General features: G+C 58.4%; 4 protein-coding genes across 5 annotated transcripts; 2 read left to right on the top strand and 2 right to left on the bottom strand.

The window, feature by feature from the left end:
• Positions 1-22: 22 nt before the first annotated feature.
• EME2 (essential meiotic structure-specific endonuclease subunit 2) lies at positions 23-9,361 on the top strand. The gene is given in 9 exon segments (XM_084537001.1): positions 23-840; positions 925-1,061; positions 2,046-2,135; positions 2,872-2,939; positions 3,746-3,893; positions 4,597-4,712; positions 5,123-5,178; positions 5,181-5,311; positions 6,446-9,361. Coding segments are annotated over 9 exon segments (1,107 nt in total). The 5' UTR covers positions 23-755; the 3' UTR covers positions 6,722-9,361.
• SPSB3 (splA/ryanodine receptor domain and SOCS box containing 3) lies at positions 8,584-14,783 on the bottom strand. 2 transcript variants are annotated; one of them, XM_084537268.1, is made up of 7 exons: positions 14,654-14,783; positions 14,026-14,174; positions 12,159-12,336; positions 11,176-11,363; positions 10,439-10,541; positions 9,781-9,906; positions 8,584-9,613 (listed from the first exon to the last, which is right to left on the bottom strand). In XM_084537268.1, the coding sequence occupies exons 1-7, from the start codon at positions 14,709-14,711 to the stop codon at positions 9,270-9,272; spliced, it is 1,146 nt and encodes a 381-aa protein (XP_084393394.1). In that variant the 5' UTR covers positions 14,712-14,783; the 3' UTR covers positions 8,584-9,269. The 2 variants fall into 2 exon arrangements, with proteins under 2 accessions (XP_084393394.1, XP_084393395.1); XM_084537269.1 differs by lacking the exon at positions 14,654-14,783 and adding an exon at positions 14,300-14,433.
• A 193-nt stretch (positions 14,784-14,976) lies between these two features.
• NUBP2 (NUBP iron-sulfur cluster assembly factor 2, cytosolic) lies at positions 14,977-18,798 on the top strand. The gene is made up of 7 exons (XM_084537270.1): positions 14,977-15,052; positions 15,706-15,824; positions 16,412-16,610; positions 16,748-16,902; positions 17,147-17,257; positions 17,547-17,616; positions 17,929-18,798. The coding sequence occupies exons 1-7, from the start codon at positions 15,031-15,033 to the stop codon at positions 18,072-18,074; spliced, it is 822 nt and encodes a 273-aa protein (XP_084393396.1). The 5' UTR covers positions 14,977-15,030; the 3' UTR covers positions 18,075-18,798.
• On the bottom strand, positions 18,137-25,160 carry IGFALS (insulin like growth factor binding protein acid labile subunit). The gene is made up of 3 exons (XM_084537267.1): positions 22,626-25,160; positions 19,022-22,051; positions 18,137-18,960 (listed from the first exon to the last, which is right to left on the bottom strand). Exons 1-2 carry the CDS (start codon positions 22,639-22,641, stop codon positions 20,241-20,243), a joined length of 1,827 nt encoding a protein of 608 aa, XP_084393393.1. The 5' UTR covers positions 22,642-25,160; the 3' UTR covers positions 18,137-18,960; positions 19,022-20,240.
• Positions 25,161-26,869: the final 1,709 nt, after the last annotated feature.

Here is a 26,869-nt window from a genome sequence, read left to right as displayed (position 1 = left end):
TTTTTTTTTTTTTTTTTTTTTTTTTGCCGGGTTTTGTGGGTTTGCAGCAATTCCTGGGGTTTTGCCTCGAGATCCGTGGTTCTTACCCGAGGACGGCAGCCTCCCCCCCCCGCCCCGTGCTCCTGCAGTGCCGTTGGGCTGTGCTCGGGCTGTACAAAATGTGCTCGTGTACAAAATGTCCTGGGTTGTGGGGGATGCAGCCGCTGCTGGGGAGGCTGCGCTGCTCCCCGTGCTCCAGGAGGGCGTTTTTGTGGCCTTTCTCCCCGGGGAGAGGCCCTTGGTGTAACGCACAGCCCCCGAGGGGAAATGCTGCGGGATCTTTGCTTTTAAAATCCCAAAATCGCAGAATCACCGAGGTTGGAAGGACCTCCAAGATCACCCAGTCCAACCTCTGAGCTACCACTAACCAGTCCTCCACTAAACCATATCACTGAGCTCTAAGTGTCTGTTAAAGACCTCCAGGGACGGTGACTCAGCCACTTCCCTGGGCAGCCCATTCATGGTCTTTGATGGTTTGGGGGTCGTTGGTTTTTTGTTGTTGTTGTTTTGTTTTTGTTTATTTTTTGTTGTTGTTTGTTTGTTTGTTTTGGTTTGGTTTTGGTTTTGTTTTTTTGCATTATTAACCTCCCTCCAAACAGCATGTTCTTAACCCTTCCCTTGCACTCTTTGAAACAGTTGTGCTATTTTCTTGAAACATCTCAAATTCAGTCTAGGACAGGCACCTGTCCAAGGAAACAGTGCAAGCAGTTAGTGTGATGAGGTTACAGGCAGCTGTAAGGAAGGCAGGCAGTGGGTGGTGTCCACTCACGTTAGCTACACCCGACGCTCATCACAGAGCTGGTAATTAAGAGCACGTTCTCCATGCTCATGAACTCTCTCTTTTTCTCATGTCAGGGTTGTTGATTGTTCTTTCCTTCTCCACAGGTCTCCTCAAAGATCCTGGCTCAGACGTTTGGATCAAGGTTTTAAGTTCCTTGGACTGTAAATATTCTTTTGAACCTCAGGCCATTCCCTGCGGCATAACCTGGAGAAGAAACACAGCAAGCACTCCGTCTGCTCCGGTGAGTCTCTCTCGTCTTCTCCGCGGTAAATGCAATCTGGCAACAGATGTGCTGTGGGGAAAAGGCTTTGACTTGGCTTCCTAGGCAGGATACTGGCGTCGTCAGCCTCAGAAATGCTGATTGCTGGTGACCACAGTTAGCGCGGGGAGCGGAGATGGGACTGATTCTCATTCAGGTTATTCCAAAGCCGACGGCTTTTCAACATCTACACCTGATTGTTTCAGGCAGGTCTGGGGAATCTGTAGCAAGCGAGAATGAGTCCTCCACAAGTCATTCATGACTATGGAGGTTTATTTAGGAGGGCAGCAGCTTTTCCAGAGCAGATGCTGTGCATGGCGTGCTGCCACAGGCAGCAGCTGCACGGCTGGAAAAGGCTGGGCAAATTTGCTCTAGGGCCCCCAGTTTAGAAAGCCTTGTGACTGTTCCCTGAATCCTGCTCGCTGGGAACCTGGAAGCTGGCAGGTGCCTGCTGGTACCAATTACAGTGCCCATTTCAGCTTGGTTTTGGCAGGTACTGTGTAAACAGTATCTGCGTGGCAGCAGCAGAGGCAGAGGTAGGCTGTTCTTGTCCTCACCCCCACCACAAGAATTTCAGGCAAAGGCAGAATTGTATTTTGGCTGTTTCTGGACAAAACATTGCAGATGCTGTGGTCATACAATAGATCACAATATCTGTACCTACGTTATCTGTAGTCACATAACTGCACGTGGTGCAGACAGCCTGTTTTGTCTCTTCAGCTTCATGGCAGTTTCTGCGGCTGTCACTGCTTTCCTCCCCAGGTGGTTATTGCACCTTCAGTGATCTGCTTGTGTGGGGAGGTTTTTTACTTTTCGGTTCAGCCATGGTCTTCCACCAGTGTAGTACTGACACAGCATTGCCAGTGGTAGTGCCCCTCACGGCATGGGCACTGCCTGGGTGGAGACTTGCTGCCTGCCTTCTCTCTGGACACCTGCTTGTGTTGGAAATGATTTCTTCTTCTTTAGGATGACTCCACGGTGAAGACTGAAGAGGAGAAGGAGATGCTGGTGTTAGTGGAGCCAGATTTTCTAAAGCGCCGCCTTTCCCTAACCCAGTTGATCCATATCTCTGAGCCAGACCTATACAAAGCACTCTGCAGCAGCCATTTGGCCAAAGAACCACGTAAGGGGAGGGAGCGTTCACCCAAAACTGCCATTGCTCCACCCTGAAACAAAGCTGTGTTAGAGATGCAGTGGTTTGGAATGAGAGAACCTGGGGGAGAAGCAGTATCTGAGTGTGGCAGCAGGTCTTTAGGGATGATGTGCAGTCCTTTAACCCCAAGCCAGGATGCTGCTTTCTTTAGAGGAAGACTGGGCAGGCCAGACTTGCCTTTCCTTGTGTTTAGCTTTTCCATCATCGTGGTGCTCGTAGAAGATGCGCTTGAAGGAATCAATCCAAGTACACAGCCCTTGGAACCACTTGCGTTTTGAAGCAGGGAGGCTCGTGGTGGGTTCTCATTCACTTGCAGTCACACAGCGTTTGGGGTGTCTGCCCAGGCAGCCTGTGCTTCTGCCCTGAGAAGTTCAGCAGCCGTCCAGCCCAGCCCAAGACCAGGGAAGGAAAGGAAAGGCTAGACTAGGTGGTGTCTGAGAGGAGGTCAGCGCTAACGCCCCAGGAGAGAGGTGAGCAGAATACTGGCAGATGTGGTGTGCAGCCTGTGCCCACAGGCAACGCTCCCAGTGAGGATTTGCTCCTGAGGAGTCCCCTGCTAGAGACGGGGAGGGCTTATTTCAGGGCTTATTTGAGAGAGGAAGGCTGCTGCACTCTCGGGTGTGATTTGTCTTGCTTCAGAGTTTTGTCGATGCCCCAGCAGGGAGTCAGCCTGATCTGAACCAAGCATTGCCTTTGGCTAGAGCAAAGTTCGTGCTCAGGGGGGCTGGGGCTTGGGTTTTGTAGTCTTGTAAATCCGTCCACATCCACAGCGGACTCTGAGGATCTCGTAGTGAGAAGGTGTTTGCAGGTAAGGCTACTCCGTACCAGGTGGAGGGTTGCAGTGATACGGCTCTTGCTGAATTACACCACAGCCCCTCTTGGTGCACGGGGCCCTTCTGTTCTCAGCATGCTGTGCAGCTCATGCAGAGGGAGGTTCAGTGCCTGGAGCTCTTTTCTTGTACCTTGAATGTCTCATTTGTTTGTTGCTCTTGGTGCCTGAGTCCTTCCTGTCTGTGTGCATGCACAGCAGAGGAATCCCCTCTCTGTAGTGAGACTGTGATCACCCAGAGCTTCCCCACATCGATGCAGCCACAGTAGCTAGGTCTGCCCTGTCCTCTTTCCCAGGGAGTATTTCCCAGGGAGAGCTCTTGCCTCACCGCTTCCTGGGCTCTTTCTCACTTAAGCCAGTGAGGATAAATTTAACCAAGAGTGTTATTTCTTTAAAAAAAAAAAAAAAAATATCAGCTGTGGCCTGTTGAGTTCTGCCACCAAAGGAACCAAGCAGTGCTCACCCTGCTTTTGGATCTCACCTTCTCCTCTCACAGCCACATCCTTCCAGCTCACAGCCGGAGGGGCTGTGCACAGCCTGCAGAGCCGTGTCCGTGTGCCTGCAGGAGCAGTGCTGCCTCTCAGGGGAGCTTTGTCTCCACCTGTAAGTCAGGCTGGGAGGTGGCAAACGTGAGCGCGTTAAGTCTGGCCTCTTCCTCTTCATCAGTCAGCAGCCTGAGGCGTGAATCCGCAGCACGTGGCTGGGAGCTGTGTGTCTTGCTTACCGGTGTAACCGGGAGCGGGGCAGGCAGCAGGCACGGAGCCCTGCAAAGCAACGTCCCGGATCCCAGCCCAGCCATGAGCTGTCCGTGACTCAACGGGAGGTACTGGAGGTAAAACTTCTCATGCTCCTTGATGTTTTGTCTCCCTCATGGTTGAACTGTATGGAAAAGGCTCCCACTGGGGTGCCCTTCTGTGTAAGGAATGCTCTGCCAGGGGAGGTGGGGGCTGGCTTGGATCAAGTTGCCTCCACGTGCATCCTCGGAGCTCATTGTTCCTGGGATCCTGGTTCGGAGCTGACCCAGCCTCCCCTCCCCAGTCCCACCAGCAGCTGCCAGGTTCACTGTGGGTTCTCACTCAGGTCCCTGCCTTGCAAAACTTGTGTCCCGCAGCAGAGCAGAAGCGCTCCTTGTGATGCCGCAGCAGTCATAAACTAGGTCAGATGGGATCTAACTCTTGCTCGATATCCCTTGAGCTAAATTCCTGCCCTGCCTGACTGCCCCAAAAGGGGCGATGACCCGCTGGCTTACTGAGAGCTAAGAAGGATGAGCAGGCTTTGCTGTGCTGTGTAAACAGGGCTCAACCAAACACTCAGTGCTGCCTCCCTCCCCTTCCAGCCCTGCTGAGGGACGTGGTACTACCCTGGGCTTCCCTTGCTTCTGCCTCTGGGTCCCTTGGGTGGCCAGAGCCATGCTAACACTGCTGGCTGAAGTTTCAGTGTGCGTTTGAAGGAGGCTGAGGGTCTCAGGTTGTCCTGGCCCACCTGAGCCTGTCTTTTTCCCATTGCTTGGTCTTACGGCATCTCTTCTCCTCCAGGCACTGGTGGTGCTCCAGCTGTGGGGTAACACCGATGTACTCTTCCTAGGCATGTGGCAGGAATTTGGCAAACACGTTTCTGCACTGACGAAGGTGATAGCGAAACGCCCGTACGAGTGAGTTGTGTTGCTGGATTTGGTCGAGTCCCAGGCCCGGAGCTTCGGAAAATGTCAGCAGAAGCTACAGAAACGCTTACCTGTGACTGCCAGTGTGTGCTGGTCAGGGTAAGGGCTTGGACTAGATCATTTTCAGTCCTCTGTGCTGATGAAAATCACCCAGCTGTCACGGTGAGTGTTGTTGTGATTCAGCACCAAGAATAGAGGGAAAAGAAGAGCCTCAGGAAAACCTTTTCACCCAAGTGTTCTGAAGCTTTTCAGGGAAGGAAGGAAATGGTGAGGAATAAATATTAGTCCTGAACACAGGGAGGGTTTAGAAGGAAGCCTAGTGCTAGGATCTGGGATCTGCAGGCACGTTCTGAGCACACACTGTCCCCTGGTCCTGCTCTCAGCACTCTGTCTGTCTGCAGGAGGCAGCAGGAGATGCACGAGTTGCCTTTCTGCACTGCAGGACCTCAGGCAGCAGGGTGCGAGTGGAGGAGGATGGCACGGGACTGTGGCAGGTGTGGGAGAGACAAATCCAGCAGTGTAATAGGGTCAGCCCTGCAACAGCAGCAGCGGTAGCAGAAGCACATCCCTCCCCAAGCCTCCTGGTACAGGTAAGCCCTCAAACCCCTTGGTGTCCTGTTTTAACTTGCTGCGTGGAAGGTGATGGTAGGGAGGGGTGCCACAGGTTTCCTTGTTTGAAGGTCCTTGTGGATGGAGCAAGCAAGTCCTGAGTTTGTAATCAGCTCTCCAGAAAAGAGAGGATTGTGTCCAGACGGTGTTCAACTTAAGCCATGGTTTTGTTGCAGCAGTAGCTGAAACAAAAGCTACGTTTCAGCTGCTCGTTAGCCCTTCCAGGCCTCTTTCTGTCTTCATCTTGCCTAGAGGGACCAGCTTCATGCATCTTTCTTTGCATTTTTGCTTGGCTATCTATTTGGCTGCATATCCCAGCAAATGCAGCCAAGCGTCTGCTGTATACAACCCATTCCCCTTGCCCAGCAGTCTGTCCATCAGCTTTTCTTGCTTTTATTTGAAATGAGCACTGTCACGGGTGGCTGCCATTAGCTGGACAGCTCCAAATCCCTCCTAGCAGAACACGTGTGTTGCCCCTACAGACCACAAGGCACCTGAGCTGTCACCAGCAGCATGCCCACACTTCCCTTGCTTTTACGTTCGTCTCATCCTTCAGGGAGCTGATTTAGCTCGCTCAATTCTCCCTCTCCCTCCTGCCCTTAGCTTCCTGCTGGTTTGTGAGCTAGCTGTCAGTGAGGTGCTGGGGGAGCAGGATTGGACAAGGGTGTTGTGTGACCCTTCCAACAGCAACTTAGCCCATTTATAAAGACATTTGTTTTGTCAGCACGTGCTCGCTTCCATTTTGTGTGAGCATTAATCACTTAAGCTCTTTCCATCAGATCAGGAACTGTGACAGAACTTTTTTTTAAGTCTCACATAGTCAAATATCCTCTTCTACTTCCCCTTTGATCTCTGTCCCTAGCATACCCTCTTCAGAAGAAGTGGCTTTACAGCAATCTCATTGTACAGCAGAGGGGCAACACACAACTCGGTGTGCGTGAGGCCTGTTTGCAGGTCTCGATTCTTCTGAGTTTCATCCCCTGACCCTTGTGTGTCTGGCTGAAGGCTCAGTCGGGGCTCCTCAGTGCAGTGATGGGCTTGAGCCTTGCGGTGGAGATGGGAGTATTCGCTCAGAACATCCTCGTTAACTGCTTCCTTCTCTTCTGCACTTGAAGGCCTACAAAGAGCACAGCGATGATGAGAGGCTACTTCTGCTGAGAGACATCCCAGTGAAATCGGACGTTGGTGGGCAGGACCGCCGCCTTGGGACAGACTTACCCACCACGTCTACCTCTTCCACCGACCCCGACCTTGTCCTGGACCTGATGGCACAGTGGGACCGTGGGCTGCCTTGGACAGCCCCGTCCTTTTTATCTGCCAAAACTCAGCAGTCGCGGAGCTGCTGCTGGCATGGCCGTGCAGCTGGGAGCCCGGCCAGTGGAAGCAGCTGATTCTGTTTCAGAACAGCGACTTGCACATCAATAAATGTCTTGTTACAGATGCTTTCTTCAGCCTATTGGCTCTCCTTTCCTCTTTTAGCTGCCCTAGCTTTAATATCCCTCTGGCTGGAAAGCAGGCTGGCTCCTTCGAGAGTTGAGGCGTGTTTGGAGCAGGAGCTGGGTCTGAAAGTGGTGGTGAGCTGTCCCTGAGCAGCACAGGGTCAGCTCCTCTGCCGAGACTGCCATGGGGTAAGTCTGTCCCATGCTGCCTGTCAGGTGTGGTGCTAAACAAGCTCAATATTTTGTGCCCTTGTCTCCTGACTTTTAATGCCCTGCTCCCTGCTGTTCCTTATCAAGGTCGGACCTCCTGTTACTCTAGGTCCTTCTTGCGGCCTCCTCAGGCAGGTGGATCCTGCTGGACTTGCTTTTAGGAAAATGTCCACCAGCCATCAGAGCCAGCTGGCCAGAGAGGAACCACATCCATCCTAGGGTAACACGGAGCTTGAAGCGGGGCAGGGGAGTTTGTTGGCTGAGCTCCCAACACAAGGAAATACCACATAAGCTCCAGAAAACTCCACACAGACTGGTGAGCTACGATGGGATTCTCCTTTCCCAAAGCAAAAATTCTCCTTCTCACTCGGAAATAGCTGCAGCTGAGATGGGGGACCCCAAACTTAGGTTTTGGTAATGCTGACTGGGGCCTTCCATAGTGACATGGAACCCCCCGAGCTTCTTCCCGTGCAGCACAGCTCGCCAGCTCAAACCAACAGCAACCAGTGCTGTGAAAGTGGGAGGGCACCCTCAGAAGAAAGTTCCTCTGTGCCAGTGATTCTTCTGTCTCCATCTGCTAAGGCTTGAATTAGTTCCCGCGAGGAGAAATCCAGCAAGGCAGTTTTTTCTGGCTGGAGCACGACTACAGATGGATTGACAGAGAGCCTGCCCTGCTTAATTACAGCTCGCGTTCAAAGCCTGTAACCAGAGACACCAGAGCCATCTTTGTTTAAAGATTCATGATGCAGGAAGGAAAGGCACAGTCGTGGGGAATAAATGCAGGCGGAGCAAAAGGCTTTGCATGAGGCTTTTGCAGGTCTACAACAACCAGGAGAAAAGGCTGCAGGTGGCTACTTGTGTTCACAGCAGCAACGCTGGGAGGCTGCTGACTGATAAAGTCCCTGGAGCCCAGCTGTCCTGACAGCGTGGCAGAAACCTGGCAAGAAGTGCTCGAGTACCTGACCCCTCACCGTGCTGCTCGCTCCCAGTGCTCATGGCCTAATCTGCAAGGAGCCACTAAAGCACTTTTCCCTCCTCTTTCCTGTCTAAAATCTTAGAGCAGCTGAAATGCAAAAAAAAAAAAAAAGAGCAGGAAGGCTCTGCTGCGTGCCACTTGCTGGCAGCAGTACCAGGCCACTACTGGATTATTTCTGTTCCAGGCTCCGATCCAGCATTTCTCTCCAGCACGTAGGAGAAGGGGCCTGCTGCAGGCAGCACGCAGGTCTTGGTCAGCGCCTGCCCTGCACACACAAGCTGCTCTGACTTTCAGGCTCTGGGGTGGGCATTTGGGGTTTTCTGGCCATAATCTGTCAGAACACACTTCTTACCAAATGCTGCAGCCCTCCCTTCCTGTCTGCAGCCACAGGCGTCAGCATGGCTCTGCTGGAGCTCCATCGAGGCCAGGCTGTGGTGGTCCAGTGAGAAGTGCAAGAACCCTCAGCAGGGCAGAGGCAAGGTAATCTCCACCTCCTTCACCTCATCTAGACCTCACAAACAAGTGTTGTATTTAAAATATCCCCTCCGGGCTATTGGCTTTGCTAGCGTGGCTATTTTTGTCAACCACATTCAGAATCGTGCCTTTAAGGGCCATCAGAGGAATGAAAGGCAGTTTATACTTTTTTTTATTACAGTTTAATACAGTCTTTGATACAGGAGAAGCAGCAGTAGCCAACATGCAAAGCAATTAAAGTCATGGGGGGGCTCAAGAATGATCACTAACAGCTCAACTCTTTTAAGTAATTGCTCTTTCACAAGTGGCACAGATTCATCCCTAGGAGCCCGCTTCCCTAAGTGCTGCTGTTCGATCATGCCCCACAGTGTGATGAATTCATGGCGGATACCAAACCAACACACAACGGTTAGGAGGAGGGGGACTGCTCTTTGATTTCGTCTTTTGATGAATCAAGTCAGTTATTTGACGAGGGTTTGCTAGAAGTATGCTTTGAGACCGGGAGGCCACCTTAAATCTTGTCTCTGCTGACAGCCTGCAGCGAGGAGGCTTCCTTCAGGACGAGGTGATGGCTTTGATGCCGAGCCAGCAGATTAACCCCAGGTACTTGGCTGCAGTTTACCTGTTCCACAGAGCTGAGACCTCTTAGTCAGCAGGTATTTTCAACGCAAGTGACGGATGTTTAGGCTAAAGATTTCAACCAGAGTAAGAGAAATCTTCACAAACAAGTAGAAACGGATGTCCCCGTGAAGAATGAGGTGCGTCAGGCCTGGCCTGCCCTTGCAGGCGGCGGAACAAAACGCCACCCGACTCCCTCAGAGCAGTTCGTCTGAAGAGACACTATGTCCTCCTGCACCTCTTCCTTTGGCAGGCCTCTGCATCCGAGCCACAGGAGCTATCTGAGTCGCTTCCTGACGATGAGGAGGAAGGCTTTGATGTGCTATAGTTCATGCTTAAGACCCACCCCAGTTTGTTGTGTAGCACTTGCTTGAGTCCTGGTGGCAACGGCAGCACCTCCAGCGTGTCCACGTAGTTGGGCAGGAGCTGGCGCAGGCGGTAACAGCAGAGGTACTGGAGAGACGTGCAGCTGGCGCAGGAGCGGATCACCTTCATGCTGCTCTTGGCTGCCGTCGAGCACACCATGGGGTAAAACTTCTTGTTCTGCAGCTTCGTAGCTGCAACCCCTGCAGGGGACAGCATCAGGGAGGCTTCACGTTAGTTTTGACTTGCTTTGCCAGTATTTTCCCTTGCAGCCCAGCTGCAGCCAAACTTTTGAGTTCAGCTAAAGCTGCAGCACTTCAACCCATTCCCCTCTGCACCTGACGGCCACCACGGCTGCCCTTGCTCTTACCTATGCACTTGCGGTTTTTGAAGAACGTGAGTGTCCCATGCCACGTGTCCAAATGCACCCCGATGATAGAGCCCTGGCCAAACCTCGAGGAGAAGTTTGTCTTGTCACCCTTGTGATGCAGCAGTCCTTAAAACGACACACCTTGCAGTCAATAGAAAGTCTGCATTCCACAGATTCGCCCCAATTCTCACACGCTTCACTGCAAGCTCCCTCTGGCACAGCCTGTCAGTGCCCACCAAAGCCTTCCGTCCCCTAACCACTCACTGACTGCCCTCCGCCTCAGGGTGCGTGATGGGAAGAGGGAAGCTGAGCTTCTGGAATACCAGAGCCCGGGCAGCAGCACTGAAACCTGCCTCAGTGATATTCAACCTGCAGCCAGAGGCCCTGGAAATTCACATGCTGGCTCTAAGGGGTCTGCAAAATGCAGGTACAGTTTGCTGCCCCGAGAGCTGGGAGCAGGAAGCAGCCTGTCCCACGCAATGCGATGCTTAGGCAAGCCCCACAGGTGTGCAGCAGCACTGGGGAAGTGAACAGGCAGCAGCTCATTATAGTTAACTACGTGATTCACAGGCCAGGTGGCCCTTTTGGCTGCAATCCCATTCAGGCCACTGAATTCCTGAACCTGTTGCTGGCTTCCCGGCTGCCCTGCCCGTGTCACCTGTGTAGGAGAGTCCCCAGCTGTCCTCGTCCTTGCCCAGCAGGCTGCAGAAGGTGTGGCGGTACTTGTCCAGGTTCACATCCGATGTCCCAATTCCCACCATCTGGGAGGAAGAACACAGGCTTAGCACCTGCGGGGGCACCAGGTCTCCCCTCCTTTATTGGCACAGCCCCACAGGTTGGGAATTTGGGTGAAGCCAAGCTGGGGGTGTCAGATCTCCCCTGAAGGGTTTGGCTGGTGCTCAGTGCTCGGGGGCCAGCACGAGGAGCAGCCTGAGCAGTGCTAGGGGAGCTAACGGGGCCGTGGCTCCCACATTAATGGTGGGGAGCGAGGTTGGGCCCTGGTCACAAGCCACACGAGTGGTGGTCACAGCAGGGCACCCAGCCCAGCCCTGCAGGAGGCAAGTTCCAGGCCCGGGGGCAGGAAGCAACTCAGCAGCACCCAGCAGAGCCCTGCTGCTAACCACAGCCTGCCCAGACACTGCCCCGTGCTGAGGCCTGACCTTCATCTTCACTGAGTTTATCGGTGGTGATCGACCAGTGGTGTGAAAGGGAAGCAAGAAAATCAGGTTCTGGTCCTAATTACTGTGGTCTCACCTAAAACCATTTACCCTCCCAGCCTCAATTTCCTTACTGCTAAGCGAGGACGCCCAGGTGAGCTGCTGGAGGAAGCCTGCTGCCCTGCTCAGAGCACAGCGGGCTTTTCTGCACGCCTGTGAGCAGCCTGGCTCCACGTACCATGTCCGTGCCATAGACCGGAGAGGTCATCTTGATCTCCCAGAAGTGCTGCCCGTCTGCCAGCTCCTTGTTGCCCCGGATGGCCGCGGTGCCGCAGCTGTACTCCATGTGGAAGTTCACCTTGCGGTTGTCGCAGGTCAGCAGCGTGGCCGTCGACTTGTTCAGGTCATCCCACACCCAGTCAAAATCTGTTCGGGAAGGACAGAGGGGACAAGGATGGGCAAAGGCCTGCAGGGAGCTATTTCCCAGCCAAAGCACGGATGGACAGTTGTTTTGAGGGCCTGTCAAGATTTACTTTTTTTTTTTTTTTTAAACCGTTTAAGAGGTTAAATCCTAAGCTGTGCACACGGGAGAATTATTTGAGGGCTGAACTGTTCTGCAGTGCCCCAGTGGGGATGGTTCAGTGCTCTCTCCTGCCTGACACCGCCAGTTCCTGTTCTGGCTAGCACAAAGCTCCACAGACCTCCTTTCCTCCGAGGGAATCGCACTCACTTCTCGTTGGCTCATGGGGCTAGGGTCAAAGCGTGAGTACCACAGCAGTTCTGCTGTGCCACGGACTTTCTCAGCCAGCCCAGGCCCACCTTCTCTCTACCTTTCTGCCTGCTCTGAGAAAGCCCCACTGTACACCCAGGCGCCCTGGCAGCTCTACCAGGGATCAGCATTAACGGGGCTGGAACCACAGGGGCTGACTCCACTGGCGGCCTCGGCTGGATTTGAAAGTCTCCAGAGGTGAACCCTGATGCGTTAACAAGTTGAGCGCCCAGCTCTTGGAACACCACAGGACGCACGTGCCTGTAATCTTCCTAAAGCCTACGTGGCCTTGAGATGTAAACAAAGGAGCAGCGGGTGCTGGAACACAGATAAGGGCCCCGTGGAGAAGCAAAGATCCACGCAGAGGCGCAGTCCGTGCCCCCAGGCCAGGACCGCACCCACCTCGAACCCCAAAGGACTCCAGCGGGTGGTCTGGGACCCCCTTCCCTTACACTCATCCTCCTCGCCGCACTGGCAGTCCTTGACGCGGTGCAGGGCGTGCAGGCTGGAGCAGTAGGGAGCCTCGCTCTGGTTCTCGCAGTTGCAGTAGGACTCCCCCGTCACGGGGATGGCGCTCGGGATGGAGGGCGAGAGGGAGGAGAACTCCGGCTCCGAATCCGAGTCGCTGTGCTGCGGGGACAGGCAGAGGAACGTCACTGCCCCGCGTCCCCGGGGTCAGAGCCAGGCTGCTCAGAGAGGGCTCCCTGGGGACGTCCCCGGGCTCGTGGCAGTGGCAGCACGGCTGCATCGTGCCCCTGCCGTGTAGGAAGGCAAAGGGGCTGAGCCACCCTGATCACACTGCTTCAGGACCTGCTGCTTTGTGCCCCCGCAGCTTCCAGGGGCAGGGAGGTGAGCAGCACCACAGTCCACACGCACATTTTTGAGCAAATTGCCAGCCAATAAACCCCAAAAAAGAGCAGATGCATAACACACGGCTGGGCACAGACCCCGTACATCTCCACATGGCTCTGCACCTCGCTGCCAAACCAGGGAAGAGCCAGGCTGCTGGAAACTGCTGCCCCGGAGAGAGGAGGGAAGGGGACAGGAGGCCAGGCAGGGGAGAGGGCCGAAGAGAGGAGCAGCAGGCAGGCAGTGAGGCTGCAGCTCCTCACGCCAGTGCTGCGGACAGGCCCACGGGGAACCTGGTGAAGGATTGAAAGGTTTTTGTTTACTTTCAGACACAAACACAAAATCCTGATGTACCATTCCTCCACGCCAAGAGACCCCGGAGCGTCCCGGCACCAGACAACATAAGAGGAAGGGCCCCGCAGGTTACAAGAGGCTTGGTGTTTCCTAACGGGGTCTCTTACTACAGATCTCAGTGAATTACTCCGGGCTTACTAACTTGTCAGACATCCCTGCTCGTTAGTCACTCCCTCAGCAGCTGGCAAAACCCACGGTGGATTTTGTCATCAGTATTTAAAGACAACAGTCCCTTAAACTCAGGGTGTTGCAGCTGCGTAAGACAGTGGGGCTTGAAATGACTCGAGTTTAATTATCTGCTGCTCACCCCCTCCTTCCCTGGCCTGCTTGATTTGTTTTTCATTGGCCTTTCCTGACTCAGCTGCCTAGAAGCCTGACTGCAGAAACACAAAGCTGTGCTGACATTTTCTGGGAGCGCAGTGCCTGGATTTGGGCCCCATGCTCTAGCAGTGGCCTTGCAGTGCTTCAGCCGGGCTTCCAGCTCCCTGTATTCCCAGTGCTGCACAGGCTGTGCGGGGAGCTCAGCTCACGCACTCAAGAACTGGGGAAAAGCAGGAAGGACTGGGGAAAAACGTGAAGGATGGCTGAGGCAAATCCACCTCACTTTGAGACTGTAATTGCACAGACTGAAGCAGTCCCCCAGCACCAGCTGCACAACAACCAGAAGTTAGAACAGCCGTACAGGGAGCCACACTGGAGAATGGATGCAGTTTAAATGCATGTTGAGATCACTAAATGAATATTTTAAAAGTATTGTATATATTCTTTATTTCCCTACATACGCATGCTTTACGTGCTTTTAAAAACTGTTTAATTCAGTATGAGTCGGTTTCCTGGCCTGACCAGCCAGAAAACACAGAGCTGTGGTGCACAATCATGAAGTTCCCTGAGCGCTGCTTTGGGGAGAGGTACTGGGAGCCCCACACTACAGCTTGGAGGCAGCAACCACCTCCATCTCACCAGCCTGCTGGTATAATTTATTAGGAGTATCTCCTGATTTTGGCCAGCTGCGTGCTGCAGCACCAGCTGCCTGCTTACACGGCCCTTGGGTGTCGGGGTGGAGGGAGAGGGAAGCTCCCCTTGGCGTGCCGTGCCGCGGCCCCAGCACCCTCCTACCTGCCCATCCGAGTCGTAGCCCCAGCCTCGCGCTCCGCTGGCCAAAGCCACCGCCCGGCTGTCGGCCTCGTGGCGCACCCCGCTCAGCACGAAGTGCCAGGCCCGGCTGCTCCGCGTGCGGCGAGCCATGGCGTTCCGGGACAGATAGGCTGCAGGGGACGGAGCAGAAAAAAGGGGCCATGAGGATAGGCGCGGTGCCAGCGCCCCTCTGCCACCCCACAGCACCCGGCCCTTTGCCTGGCCTCCCCCAGGGGCACAGCCCCAGGGCTCCCACCTCGCCCAGCCCCCGCTGACGGCTCCCAAGCACGGATGAGGCCGCTGAGGGAGGCGGGGGGGGAACCGCACGGCCCGGCCCGGCCCTGCCCCAGGCCCGGCGCCTGCCTCAGGCCCTGCCCCAGGCCCAGGCCCTGCCTCAGGCCTAGGCCGGCCCCCCCCCAGCCCCCCGCAGCCGCTGGGCCTCAGCGCCTGGGGCCTGGCCGGGGCCTCGGGGCCCGCTCCGGCGCCCCCGGGGCTCCCTCAGCGGGGGGCGGCCGCCACAGGGCCCCGCTCCCGCAGCGCCCCCGGCCCGGCCCGGCCCGGCCCGGCCCAGCCCCCCGGGCCCCCCCCGCCGCCCCCGGCCCCGACCTACTTTCCCCTCCCGGCACATAAACAATCCGCTCCCGGGCCCGCCCCTCCCCCGCGCCCATTGGCTCATCCCCTCGCCTCGCCGCCCTGCGGTTGGTGCGTAGGGCTGTCGCTCAAGGCGCTGGGTAAGGGAAAGGTGGGAGGAGCCCGCCCGGAGCTCGATGTTACTGGCTGTGCCGCGCGTCAATCATCACGGAGGAGAGCTATTGGGTGGAGGCCGGCGAGGGGAAAGCGCGGAGCCTATTGGTCGGGCGACAGACTGAGGGGCGGGGTGGAACTGCGAGCGCGGGTTGCTATTGGGGGAGGCACCTGCCAGTCGGAGGGAGGCGGGGCTTCCGCGGCGGAAGACGGAAGCGGGCGGCGCTGTGCGGCAGCGGCAGCATGGAGGGGGCGGCGGCGGGCGGTGAGCGCCGGGACCGGGACCGGGACCGGGACCGGGACCGGGACCGGGACCGGGACCGGGACCGGGCCTTGGCTCCCCGCGTACCGGAGCCTGGCGGGCCCTGGTGCCCCGGTGCGGGGCTGCCGCTGGCACCCGGCCCCGCGCCGCCTCTCCCAGGCCCCCCCCCCCGGTCCCCTTCGGGCCCTCCCCGGTTGCCCCCGGTCCCCTCCCGAGCCCCCCAGGTCCCCCCCGTTCCCTTCCCGGTCCCCTTCGGGCCCCCCCCGGTTTCCCCCGGTCCCCTCCAGGTCCCCTCCAGGTCCCCCCGGTGCCCCCCGTTCCCCCCCCCGCCGTTACCCCGTGTGCAGGCCCGGATGAGCTCCGCTGTGCTCCCCGCCGGCTCCATGCTGGCGGCCCCTCAGCAGCGCTGCCCGCGGTACCGGAGCTGCGTTCCCCGCCCGGCCCCTCCCGGTGCCCGGCCCCGGCAGGAAGCGCCGAGGGGCTGAGCTCACCCCGGGGCCCCGCGGCTGCTCGTGGCCGCGCTGCCGCAGCGCTGAGGTCATCGGGGCCGGGCCGGGCCCTCTCCAAACCCGGCCCCTGCCCCTGCAGCACCGTGGGGACGGCTCCGCGCTGCCGCCCCTGACCCCTCGGTCCTTTCTTTTTTCCCCCTCTCCCAGAGCAAAGCAACCTGTCCGGCGTGCGGCACGTCGTGCTGGTGCTCTCCGGGAAGGGCGGCGTGGGGAAGAGCACCGTGGCCACGCAGCTGGCCCTGGCGCTGCGGCAGGCTGGCAAGAAGGTGAGCGAGTGGCTGGGCTCTGACTTCTCCTTCCCAACATCCAGCCCAGCCTGGCTTTCCTCGTCCTTTCCGTACTCTATGTGAGCAGCACAAGGATGCTCTGCTAAGGATCTGGGTTTTCCTGATCCTGAAAAGCCCAGCAGAGGTTTTTCTTTTCCTCCTTTGTCCAAGAGGCTGACAGGATCCAAGGCTTTTTTTTTTTTTTTTTTTTCCCAGTGTTGTTTTCCAAACTGGGGTACTGGGAAATGATTTCCTTGTTTGTGCTGTGACACAGCCCCCTGTGGAATGAGGCGGGCTGGCTGTCAGCACAGCAAGGACAAAGGGGAGCTGCGAGCACAAGGCAGCTGAGTTCCAGGAGGGCTTCTTAAAGGCTGCGTGGAGCCACTGCCTGTTAGCTTCTGGCAGGTCCCTGCCATAAATACATCCCCAAAGTGCCTGTAAATATCCAGGAGGTGTTTCCTTGGAGGGAAAGAGACTGGGAGGGCAGTCAGAACGCAAAGCAGCCCTTTGAAACTTTGCTTCAAACCTGCTGCTGAGCTGGGGCCGTGCTCAGGTCTGTCTGAAGGGCTCTGCCTCGTCACCCGCAGGTGGGGATCCTGGACGTGGACCTGTGCGGCCCCAGCATACCCCGCATGTTCAGGGTGCAGGACAGTGACGTGCACCAGTGCGACAGCGGCTGGGTGCCGGTCTTCGTGGACCAGGAGAAGAGCATCTCGCTCATGTCCATCGGCTTCCTGCTGGAGAAGCCAGACGACGCTGTGGTGTGGAGAGGCCCCAAGAAAAACGGTATGGTCGGTTCTTGCTGCCTCCAGAGCTCGGGGAGGTCAGCAAAGCCTCTCGGGGGTGCTGCTGGCTCCTGCTCTGCAGGGCTGTCTCCCCAGGTGAGTTCCATCTCTCAGGCAGGGCGCCCTTTATTCCTGCAGCTTTGATAAAGCAGTTTGTTGCCGACGTGGCCTGGGGGGACCTGGACTTCCTCATTGTGGACACGCCGCCGGGCACCTCTGACGAGCACATCTCCACGGTGGAGGCCCTGCGGCCCTACAAGCCCCTTGGAGCAATCCTAGTCACAACGCCCCAGGTAGGACAACCCCCTGGAGCCCCCGGGCACGGCTGATGGCGGGGTTTGCACCCCAAATAATGCCGTCACCCGTCCTCCAGCACAGCCCCTGTGTGCAGCTCCTGTAGCGAAGGGCTTGGCTTGAGTTATGGCCAGCAACATCTCCAAATTCCCTCCTCGCCTGTGCCACAAACCACGCGCGTGCCTGTTCCAGAGCCACCTCTGGAGGGACAGACACCTCTAACCACCCCCGCTGTCCCCGCAGGAGGTGGCTGTGGGGGACGTGAGGCGAGAGCTGACCTTCTGTAAGAAGACGGGCCTGCGAGTGCTGGGCATCGTGGAGAACATGAGCGGCTTCGTCTGCCCGCACTGCTCGGTGGGTTTGTTGGTGCTGCCGGGCCCTTGGAGGCTCCTGGGCATTTGGGGGCATCGCACGCCTCGGTGATGGGATCAGTGAAACGCCACGGGGGTGGTGCTGTGAGCCTGGGGGACAAAAAGCTGCTGGGGGAGCTGTGGAAAAGAAGCCACGGGTTCTGCTGTCCTACAAAAAGCTGGGGGAGGGCAGGGGCGAGGGCAGCGCCCTGCAGCAGGAAGGTGGAGGGGAGCTGGTGCTGCGCAGGGCTCTGTGCTGGGTGCGTGACTCGCTGCTGTTTCTCCTCCTGCAGGAGTGCACAAACGTCTTTTCCAAAGGGGGAGGCGAGGAGCTGGCCAAGTACGCCGGAGTCCCCTTTCTGGGTGAGTGGCCCCTGGAGCAGAGCCCTTCTCATCGGGGATGACGCCCACGTGGTGCTGTGGGGGTACTGGGGCGGGTGGGCTGGGCCTGGGAGCCCCTGGGGCTGGTCAGAGGTGAGGTGCAGTTCTTGGTTTTCTCCTCGGCCATCCACGGAGCAGAGGGAGGTGAGAAGCAGCTGCTGAAGGGCTTGGTGCAGGCAGTGCCTGTCCTGCTGCCCCGGAGATGCCTCTGGCAGGGCTATTTCTTCACCCTGACTCCATCCTTTGCCCTGGGGTGAGCCAGCAGTCACTCTCCCCTTTCCTTCTCTCCCACAGGCTCCGTTCCCCTGGACCCCCAACTTAGCCAGAGCTTGGAGGAAGGCCGAGACTTCATCCGGGAGTTTCCCAAGAGCTCCGCCTTCCCCGCCTTGGTCCACATTGCCCAGCAGGTCTTGGACAGCGCATCGCAGCCGAGCTCCTGAGGAGGGTTTGGGGCTGGACTCTCGCCTGGCCCAGCAGCACCATCAGCAGCCGGTGCTGGTGGGGAAGAGAAGAAGCTGCAGGAGCTGTTTAATTAACCATGAGGCTCTGTCAGTGGGGGATGATGGAGGGAGGGGGGCTCACAGCATCGGTGCCGCTTATGGCAACCCAAAAAGGGAAGTGATGCTCCACCTCCCCGCGTCCGAAGAGCCCCTGCGTGGGTGTTTGTGCTCACACGCCGCCTTCCTCTGCGACCAGCTGTTGTCCAGGTACTTGTGGAGCCTCTTCCCGCAGCACCTCACTCGCTGCGGTGCTGCTGACGATGACTGAACGCAGCTCCAGTGGCGAGCGTCATCAGCTGGGGTGGCTGCTCCCTTGCTGAGCCCAAATGACACAAATAATCTGCGTCGTAGCTCCTCGTGCTGCTGCCTTCTGCTTTCCTCGCGTGACACACCACGGTACCTGGTTCAGTGGCTGGCCAGTCAGTGTTGGACGCTGTGCTGAGGGCCCAAGCCCAGCCAGCCCGCTCTGAAACCTCCCTGTTGGTACGTGAAGTGCCTCTGAGGGCACGGGATGTGCTTCATGTGAGGAGGCATCCTTAGGAGATCTGGTACCCTTCTGAAGCCTGCATCCTACCGTACTGGAAACAAAGTCTTTTTTGGGTTTATCGTGACTCAGGAATATTTTTAAAAGTTCCAGACAGTAAACAGTTTTCTTAAAATTCAAGTCTGTGACTTCTGTTTTTCTACAGCTTTGTGCCTCGCCATGGCCGAGTCTTGGTGTTAAGAACACTTCAGGTAGATCTAGGTATCTCCTGCGTTTCCTTGGTGGGGTTCAGCTGTGTCTTTCCTCCTCCATGCCAGCTTCTGGATTCTGCCAGTCCCTTGTCTGGTTGAAAACCGGCCCCTGCAGTCCTCTGCAGCATCCTTGCCACAGCCGTTCTCTACACCCCTGGCACAGGTGGGGCTCCTCCAGCTCCTGGTGGCTCCCGGCTCACTGCTCTGGCCGTGCTGTCTCCCGAGCATCTGTCCCTGCTCGTGCTGCACCCACCGTTAGGACTCGCACCGGGTTAGGCTTCCCCAATTGCACCTTTCCTGGAAGCCTTGCCTGACCTTTGCTCGCTGATCCAGGATTTGGAGAGCGGGGCTGTTCCCTCGGCCGGACGCCTCCTGGCCCGTGACACCCGTGTGCCCCTGCCCCGTCCTGCACTAAACCCACTGCGTCCTCGTGGCTCTCAGCATGCAGGGAGCTGGTGGCAGCGATCCTCACAGCGCAGGAGGAGCCTGCAGTGCAAATCCTGCTCTGCAGCAACGCTGCATGGAAGGGATTGGGACCGTGGCTGTTGGCTGCGCACGCAGATGGGGATTTTGGGCCACTGAGCCCGGTCCCGGTCCTTCCTTCACGGCCGCTCATCCTGTAGAAAGCTCGCTGCAAGCCCCGCTGGGCTCTGGGGATGTGGGGAGCCTGCAGCTCCCAGGCTGAGCTGGGCTGCCTGCGAGCCCCGAGAGGCTCTGATAAGAAGCCCTGGCTGGGTGCGGCACGTGCTTTGGAAAAAACATACTTACAAGACGGGTTGCGATAGCTCCAAAGGTTTATTTGTCTGCTTGTGATTTATCGGGTAAGTGACGCGTGTGTGTGGCTTTCTGTACCCCGCCTGCATCGGCCGTGGCAAGGGGCTCTCAAAGCGAGCCCTCCGCCCCCTTCCCCAAGCCGACAGGGGAGCTCAACGGGGAATTTGGGATTTCTGTTTTACCCTCAAACCTACCCTACGGGGCGGAGGTGACCCCGTGGGCTGGGTTCTAGTGCTGATTTTCTGACACACGGGGTCCTGCTGGTGGATGGGGCTGGAGGGGGAGATGCTGGGGGCCCTGGGTGAGGTGTGGGGGCTTGGGGAGGTTGGGTGCTGCCCACCGGTGGGGACAGGGTGAAGCCACCCGACCTCCCGCTTTGTGTCAGGAGCGTGCTTTGCTCTGTCCTGGCGATGGGTGCTGGTCTCTAAACACCTCCAGACTCAAAGACTTTGGTTCGTGGAGCCGGTGCCTGTCCCCCCCCCTCGCCTTCCCCAGGTCCAGGACACACGGACGGGGCCGGGCTGACCGCGGGCAGCGGTGGAGCCGTCGCTCCTGGCACTGCCCCGGTGAGCCCGGCACGGCGGGGACGGGCACGTGTCAGCAGTGGGCAAAGCTGTCCTCACTGGTGTCGCGGAGGTCCAGGCCTGTGAGGCCGGGGGGGTGGCGGCAGGTGAGGTTGTTGTAGGTGTAGACGGGGACGTGGGAGTCGTCCCCCTCGGCCACGGACTGCACGAAGCGTGGGACCACCGCGGGGTGCCGCAGGGAGAAGTCCCGCAGCCCCTTCAGCGAGCAGTTGCAGTGCCAGTTGTTCCCCCCCAGCCACAGCTGCTCCAGGGCGAAGGAAGGGCAGAGGAAGCCCACCGAGAAGGTCTCCAGGGAGTTGTTGCTCAGGCTGAGGTACCGCAGGTTGGTCAGGGGGGAGATGACGGTGTTGTCCAGCGTCTCCAGCTGGTTATGGGAGAGGTCGAGCCAGAAAAGTCTCTGGAGCGGGCTGAAGGCGTCCTGGGAGACGTCCAGGAGCTGGTTGGAGGAGAGGAAGAGGTACTCCAGGTTGCTCAGACCCACGAAGAGCTGGGACGAGAGGTGGCTCAGCCTGTTGTGCTTCAGGTCGAGCTCCAGGAGCTCGTGCAGTTCGCTGAAGCTCCGGTCCTCGATGACGGCGACGGCGTTGTGCTGCAGGAAGAGGCGCCGCAGGCTGGAGAGGCCGGAGAAGGTGCCGGCCCTGATCCTGCCGAGGCAGCTGTGCTCCAGGTGGAGGCTGTGCAGCTTGGTGACCCCCTTGAAGACGAAGTCGGGCAGGGCCTTGATGCAGTTGGCAGACAGGTGCATCACCGCCACGTTGTACAGCCCCAGGAAGGCCCCGACCCTGATGTCCTGCAGCTGGTTGTTGTTGAGGCTCAGCACCTCCAGCTGGCCCAGCCCCTCGAAGGTCCTTTCGGCCAGGCTCCGGATCCTGTTGTGGCCCAGCTGCAGCTCCTCCAGGAACTGGAGGTCTTTGAAAGTCCTGGGCCGCAGGCTGCTGATGGAGTTGGTGGACAAGCGTAGGACGTGCAGGCTCAGGAGGCCCAGAAACGTGTCCTCAAAGAGCGAGACGAGGCGGTTGTGGGACAGATCCAGCCACCGGAGGGACTTCATGCCCATGAAGGCGCGGGGTGCGATGGCGTTGATCTGGTTGTGGTTCAGGTAAAGCTTCTGCAGCTTCTGCAGCTTGACGAAGATGTTGATTTTGATGCCCTTGAGCGCGTTCCCGCTCAGGTCCAGCTCCTTCAGCTCCGTAAGGCTGCAGAAGAGCTGGTGCTGCAGGTAGGGGAGCTTGTTCCCCGCCAGGATCAGCTCCCTCAGGTTGGGCAGGTCGTGGAAAACCTTGTCGGGCAGCACAACCAGCGAGTTCCAGCCCAGGTTCAGGTACCACAGGTTGGAGAGCCCGGCAAACAGCCCTTCCTCCACCTTGCTGAAGAAGTTGTTGTTGAGGCTGAGGGAGACGAGGTTCTGGGTGTGCAGGAAGGTGTGGGGCGCCAAGTGCTTGAGGCGGTTGCGCTCGAGGTGGAGGTGGTAGAGGCTGCGCAGCCCGTGGAAGGCGTGCTGCTCCACGGCGGCCAGCTGGCTGCTCTGCAGGTCCAGGAAGTCCAGCCCCGAGAGGTTCCTGAAGGCCGCGGCCGGCAGCTGGGTGAAGTTGTTGCCGTCCAGCCAGAGGGCTTTGGCGTTGGCGGGGACGTCCTCGGGGAGCTGCGTCAGGTTGCGGCCGCTGCAGAAGACGTTGAGCTCCTCGCTGTAGTCGTCCAGGCTGCAGGCGCAGGGGCTGGGGCAGCGCAGGGGCTCTGCGGGCTCCTTGGGGACGTCCCCATCGTGGGGCTGGGACGCGGCGGCCAACAGCAGGGCCAGGGGCAGCAGGAGCGGGGCCCTGCCCGCTGTGGGGCACGGAGGGAAGGGAGACTGTGAGCAGGGCGAGCGCGGGGTGGAGACCCCCGCGTGCAGGGCGATGGGTGCCGGAGGGGACGACGCGGGGCTGGGGGACCTGAGAGCCTTGGGCCGTGCCACCGTGGTGTGGCACACGTCACCTAGCAGCACCACGGGGCAGGGATGCCTGCTGGCAACGGTGTCCCGCAGGGGATGGCAGCCTCTGGTGTCCCCCTGCCCAGGGGCTGGCTGGTCCCAGCCCATGCGTGTGCAGTGCTGTGTCCCGAGTCCCCCCCCATACCCTCCTGGGTCTCTGTCCCTATGTCACAGCAGTGGCTTCTTCCTTCCCCCAGAAAGGCCAGCAACAGCGCTCCTCGTCCCCTCGCCTCCTTCCTCCCCAAATTCACAGAGAGGGCTCTGCGTCACCGCGCCCCAGAAGGCGCAGGAGCTCCCCGCCTGAGTATTGAGCAGCAGAAAGCAAGGGGGGATAAAAAAGTTACCGGCAGCCACCCGGCAAAGTCCCGGCAGGGTTTGGCCTCTCCCCCCCCGGCGCCCCCTCGCCCTGCCTGGCTCCCTGTGCCTTACCTCTGCCTGCGCTCATGGTGGCGGGCGGTTCCGTGCGCGCTCCCGGCCCCGCGCAGGGATGGAGCAACCACCTTGACGCCCGTCCAGCGCCCGCCGCTGGCCTTAACCCTGCCGCTGCTGGGCTCGGCCACAGCCGGAGAGAGAAGGGACAGGCACAGGGCTTCTCCCCCTGCTCCGTGGCGGTGTTTGTCCCAGCTGCAGGGGCACACGGAGACGTCTGCGGGAGCGCCGAGCACAGGAGCCGAGGTGAAGCGCCGGGAGATGGTCCTGGGGGACGATGCTCCTGCTGGGGATGGGGTTTGGGTGGGAGGTGAGGAGAGGCAGAAGGATGAGGGCACCTCGTGGGGTGGCTGAAGCTGTGCCCCAGGCTCCTGTAGGGTCCCCACCGGGTGGCACCGGCCCTTTGCTGAGGGTGCTGGTGGGGTGAGCACGGCGCCAGACCCGTGTCCCAGTGGCCGTGCTGGGGGCACAAAGGGCACTGAGCGTGGGCTGTCCCCACAGCCCGGGCACTGCGGTGTGGTGCAGCGTATGCAGAGGCCACCAGAAGGGCTCGCTCCTTCCTTCACGTAGGGGGTTTCGTGCTGGGGGTTTCCCATCAATGTCCCTTCCCCATAGTGCTGGGGGAAATGCAAAATGCTCCAGTGTGAGCTTTTCTCCTCGTCAGGGTCCTGGTTTGCACCCCCGTGATGCCCAAACTTCCCAGCTCTGCGTGTCCATGCGGAGAGCCGAGGGCTGGCAGCGGGAAGCCAAGGCAGCCCCGAGCCCGCGAGGTCCCCGTGGGTGCTGGTGGCAGCGCTCCCCTGCCGGAGCCGCCTGGCAGCTCCCCAGGTCCATGGGGACGCTCTGACCCCGTCCTGTATCCCAGGTCATTTTCCCCACCTGCCTGTGTCCAATGTGGCTTCCGAAGAATTCTTTACCAATTTCCAGGAAAAAAAAAAAAAAAAAAAGGTCGCTGGTGCCCAGGCTGGAGGAGCCCCGTTGGCTCCCTGGTATCAGCCACCCGATGAACCCAGGGAAAAGCCCCCGCTCGCCCTTCAGCTCCTGCAGCTCGCCTCGTGCCAGTCCCTGGGGACGAGGACGGGGACGATGCGGGGACAGTGATGCTGTGCAGCCGGGCTGGCGGGGGGTCTGTCCCTGCTGCCACCTCTCCATCCCCACAGGGCACACCTTGTCCTCCCCTGGCTCGCAGGGGACTTCAGGTCCCCGTTCTTTAATTTTGGCAGAGGTTTGAAACGGTGGAAAACCGGGGAGCGTGCCCATGGGAACAAGTGTCAGGGTGAGCGAGCGAGGGATGCCGGCAGTTCTTTGCTCAACGTGATCGAACTTTGCAGCCCGGCTCAATGAGAAATGTTTTTCCAGTTTCTTTTTGGCCCGCAGCAGCGCTCTCCTCCCCCTCTATTTTAATCTTCTATTCTGGGAAATTATAGATCCGAAGGGAGAAGCGGGCGATGGAGACCAGCGCCCCCACCGCCAGGCGCTAAGCACATATTGACACAGGGCGTAATCAATGGGGGAGCCACAAACAGCTGAACCAGCACGTCCCCGCCGGCCAAAACCCACAAAACCCACGGGGTAAATGTTAAAAGCAAGCGACCCGCAGCCGCTGGGAAGGTGACGCCGCGCACAGAGAGCCTCTCGCTGGGCAAACAGCAAACAAACGGCGATGGGGAAAGCAGCAGCCCCTTTCCCACGCTGTCCTCAGGCCCTCGTCTCCCAAATCCTCTCGGGATGCTCGGGACCCCGGGACCAGAGGGGCTCGGTCCTTCCGCGGGGATTTGGCCAGGGGTCCCCGCTGCCACAGCCTCCTCCTGCTGGCACCGTGGCTCTTGGTGTGCTCGGGCAGGACCAAAGTCCTGCCCTGGTTGCCATGGAGAGGGCTGTAAGGGTATTAGGGAGAGCAGCAAAATCACCAAAAAAAGCACTTTCAGACCTATTTCAGCTCTCGGGAGTCATTGCCCACCCCCAGCCCCCTTCCCTGCCCACCCTGGGGTCCCAGCCCGTGGTGGGACGCTGCAGCCTGGGGCGTGCAGGCCCATACTGGTGGCACTGGTGGGGCACTGGTGGCACTGGTGGGGCACTGGTGGCACTGGGAGGTGCTGGGGGCACAGGAGGGGCTGCGCGACCCCCTGCCACCGCCACCCCTCCGGCCTCCGGCCGCCAGGGGGCGCCACAACAACACCGCCTCCACCCGGAAGTGCCCGCGCCCGTTGCTATGGAGACGCGGCGCGACCTGGCCAGGCCCGGCCCTGCCCGGCGGGAGGAGGCCGCGGGAGGCCCCGAGCCCGGTACCCGGTGCTCGGTGCCCGGAGCCCTCCCGGCGCACCCCATGCTGCAAGGGCCGGCCGGGGTGGGGACCGGCGGTGTGGTGTCCGAGGCCTGCCCCAGTTCCCCTTTGAGCTGTTTTAGAGCTGTGTCCAGGTGCAGGCTTGCTGGTGACCCAGCCACCACCTCCTGTGCGTGCCCGCACTCTGGAGCAAAGGGAAAACTCGGCACAGAGTTACCATGTGTGCCCTTTGTGGGTTAATAAAGCACGTCTGGGTTTCGTGGGTTTGTTGTCATTCTTTATTTGTTGGTTGGTTTTCACTGGACACAGGCTTTGGGTCGCAATGACAGACTGAAGCCAGCCGTGCCTGCCCCGCTGCCACCAGTGCTGTGAGGACAGCGTCTGTCCTTCATCTTTCCAAACCAGGGGAAAAAACATCACGGCTGTGTCTGGTGTGGGCACAGCACCCAGCACTGAGGTGGCTTTGCTCCGAGCTGGGCCCGCCAGCCAGCGTAGGTCCATAAATAACACCGTGTGTTATTTAATTATCCTCACCGTGCCGTGACGAGCCAAGCGAAGGCTGGCAGGTGGAGCAGGCGCCCCTCGGGAGCCAGCCTGCTGCGTGTCCCTGCGCCAGCGTGGGCCCTGGCCACACGTGGGCCCCCGCCTGTGCCGGGGCATTGTGGCCCCGCTCCTCTCCCCGGCGTGCCCGAGTGCCCGCTGCCTGCTTCCCAGCGCTCTGGCGCTGTGGGCGTGTGTGAATTTGGCTTTCTGCTCAGCAGTGGGTGTGAAGAGACTGTGAATTCTCATCCCCGCTTTCATTACCTTAATAAAATTACTTCGGGGCTATTCTGTTCTTTTGCAGAAAAAATAAGATGTTAGCCTGCATGTTTTGTTAGTTTCTCCTTCCCCTAAGCCCCCAGAGGGCTCTGCTGCTGGGTCACACATCCGCAGCCATTCATGAAATCCACTTTGAGGTGCTAGAGGATCTTTGACAGCAGCCAGGACCAGATGCCACTGTTGAGGAGCTGGTGAACGATGCTTGGCATCGTGCTTGTATCAGGATGGGCCCTCTCCCTCGGCCATAAATTTAGCTTAGCTACTAACAAGTTATTCAGAGCTGTGGTCTTTATGAATGTTGTATCATCAACGCTTTTCTTAAGAGACAAATTCTTACCTAAACTCGCCTGCTCTACAGAAATAGAGATAATAAGCCTGAAATTAGATGAAAAAACAGCATTTGTTTTACCCCCTGACTGCCATCCCCCAAGTTTTTCCAGCATTACCACTGTGCCTTACACTCTCTGTAACCCTTGCTTGTGTGTCAGGGGCTCTGTTCAAGCACTTGTAGCTTCGCGCACCCTTGGGAGATATCCCAGTTGTGCCTGGAAGGTTGCCAGCTGGATTCGGCGATGCAGTGCAGACCAGAACAGTCCAGGTTTAGCCCTGTCTGGGCCCATCAGGGTCCAGCGCGCCTCTAACCATGAGCGAACGTTGACAAATGGGCTGCTGCAAATTCCTCCGAGTCTGCAGCAAGTCAAAGTTCAGCAGCGGCAGTAAGGGAAGCAGCTCCTCCTCAGGGAGCTGCTAGCACTGCTCGATTTAGGGAGCTTCTTCCTGTGTCCTGGGCTGTTGTTCTCAGCACACAGATAGCTTTTGTAGCAGTTTCTTTCAGTGTGCGTTTTGCTTTAAAATTTGCATTTTTCAACATTGCATCTCGCTGATAAATCTGGGAAGGTCTTCCCTGTCACCAGCTGTAGCTCGGTCAGAGCTGAAAGATCCTGATCCCCTTTGGGCAGTTCATTGGCCTTTCATAATTGTGTGCTGTCCTTCCTAGGTGACACAAGAGGTACAAGTACTGTAGAGATAAGAAAAAAATGCAGGGAAGCAAGCTGATGCTAGATGCTACAGGACAGTCTCCGGACAGATGGCTGGCTTAAAGGCCTGAGTTGTGAAACTGAGATCCAGATCTGAAATCCTG

Source organism: Aythya ferina (genome assembly GCF_964211825.1).
Source record: "Aythya ferina genome assembly, chromosome: 15".
NCBI classification, from domain to species: Eukaryota; Metazoa; Chordata; class Aves; order Anseriformes; family Anatidae; genus Aythya; species Aythya ferina.
Note: the sequence above shows the minus strand (reverse complement) of the source record. Positions and strands in the feature narration are given on the sequence as shown.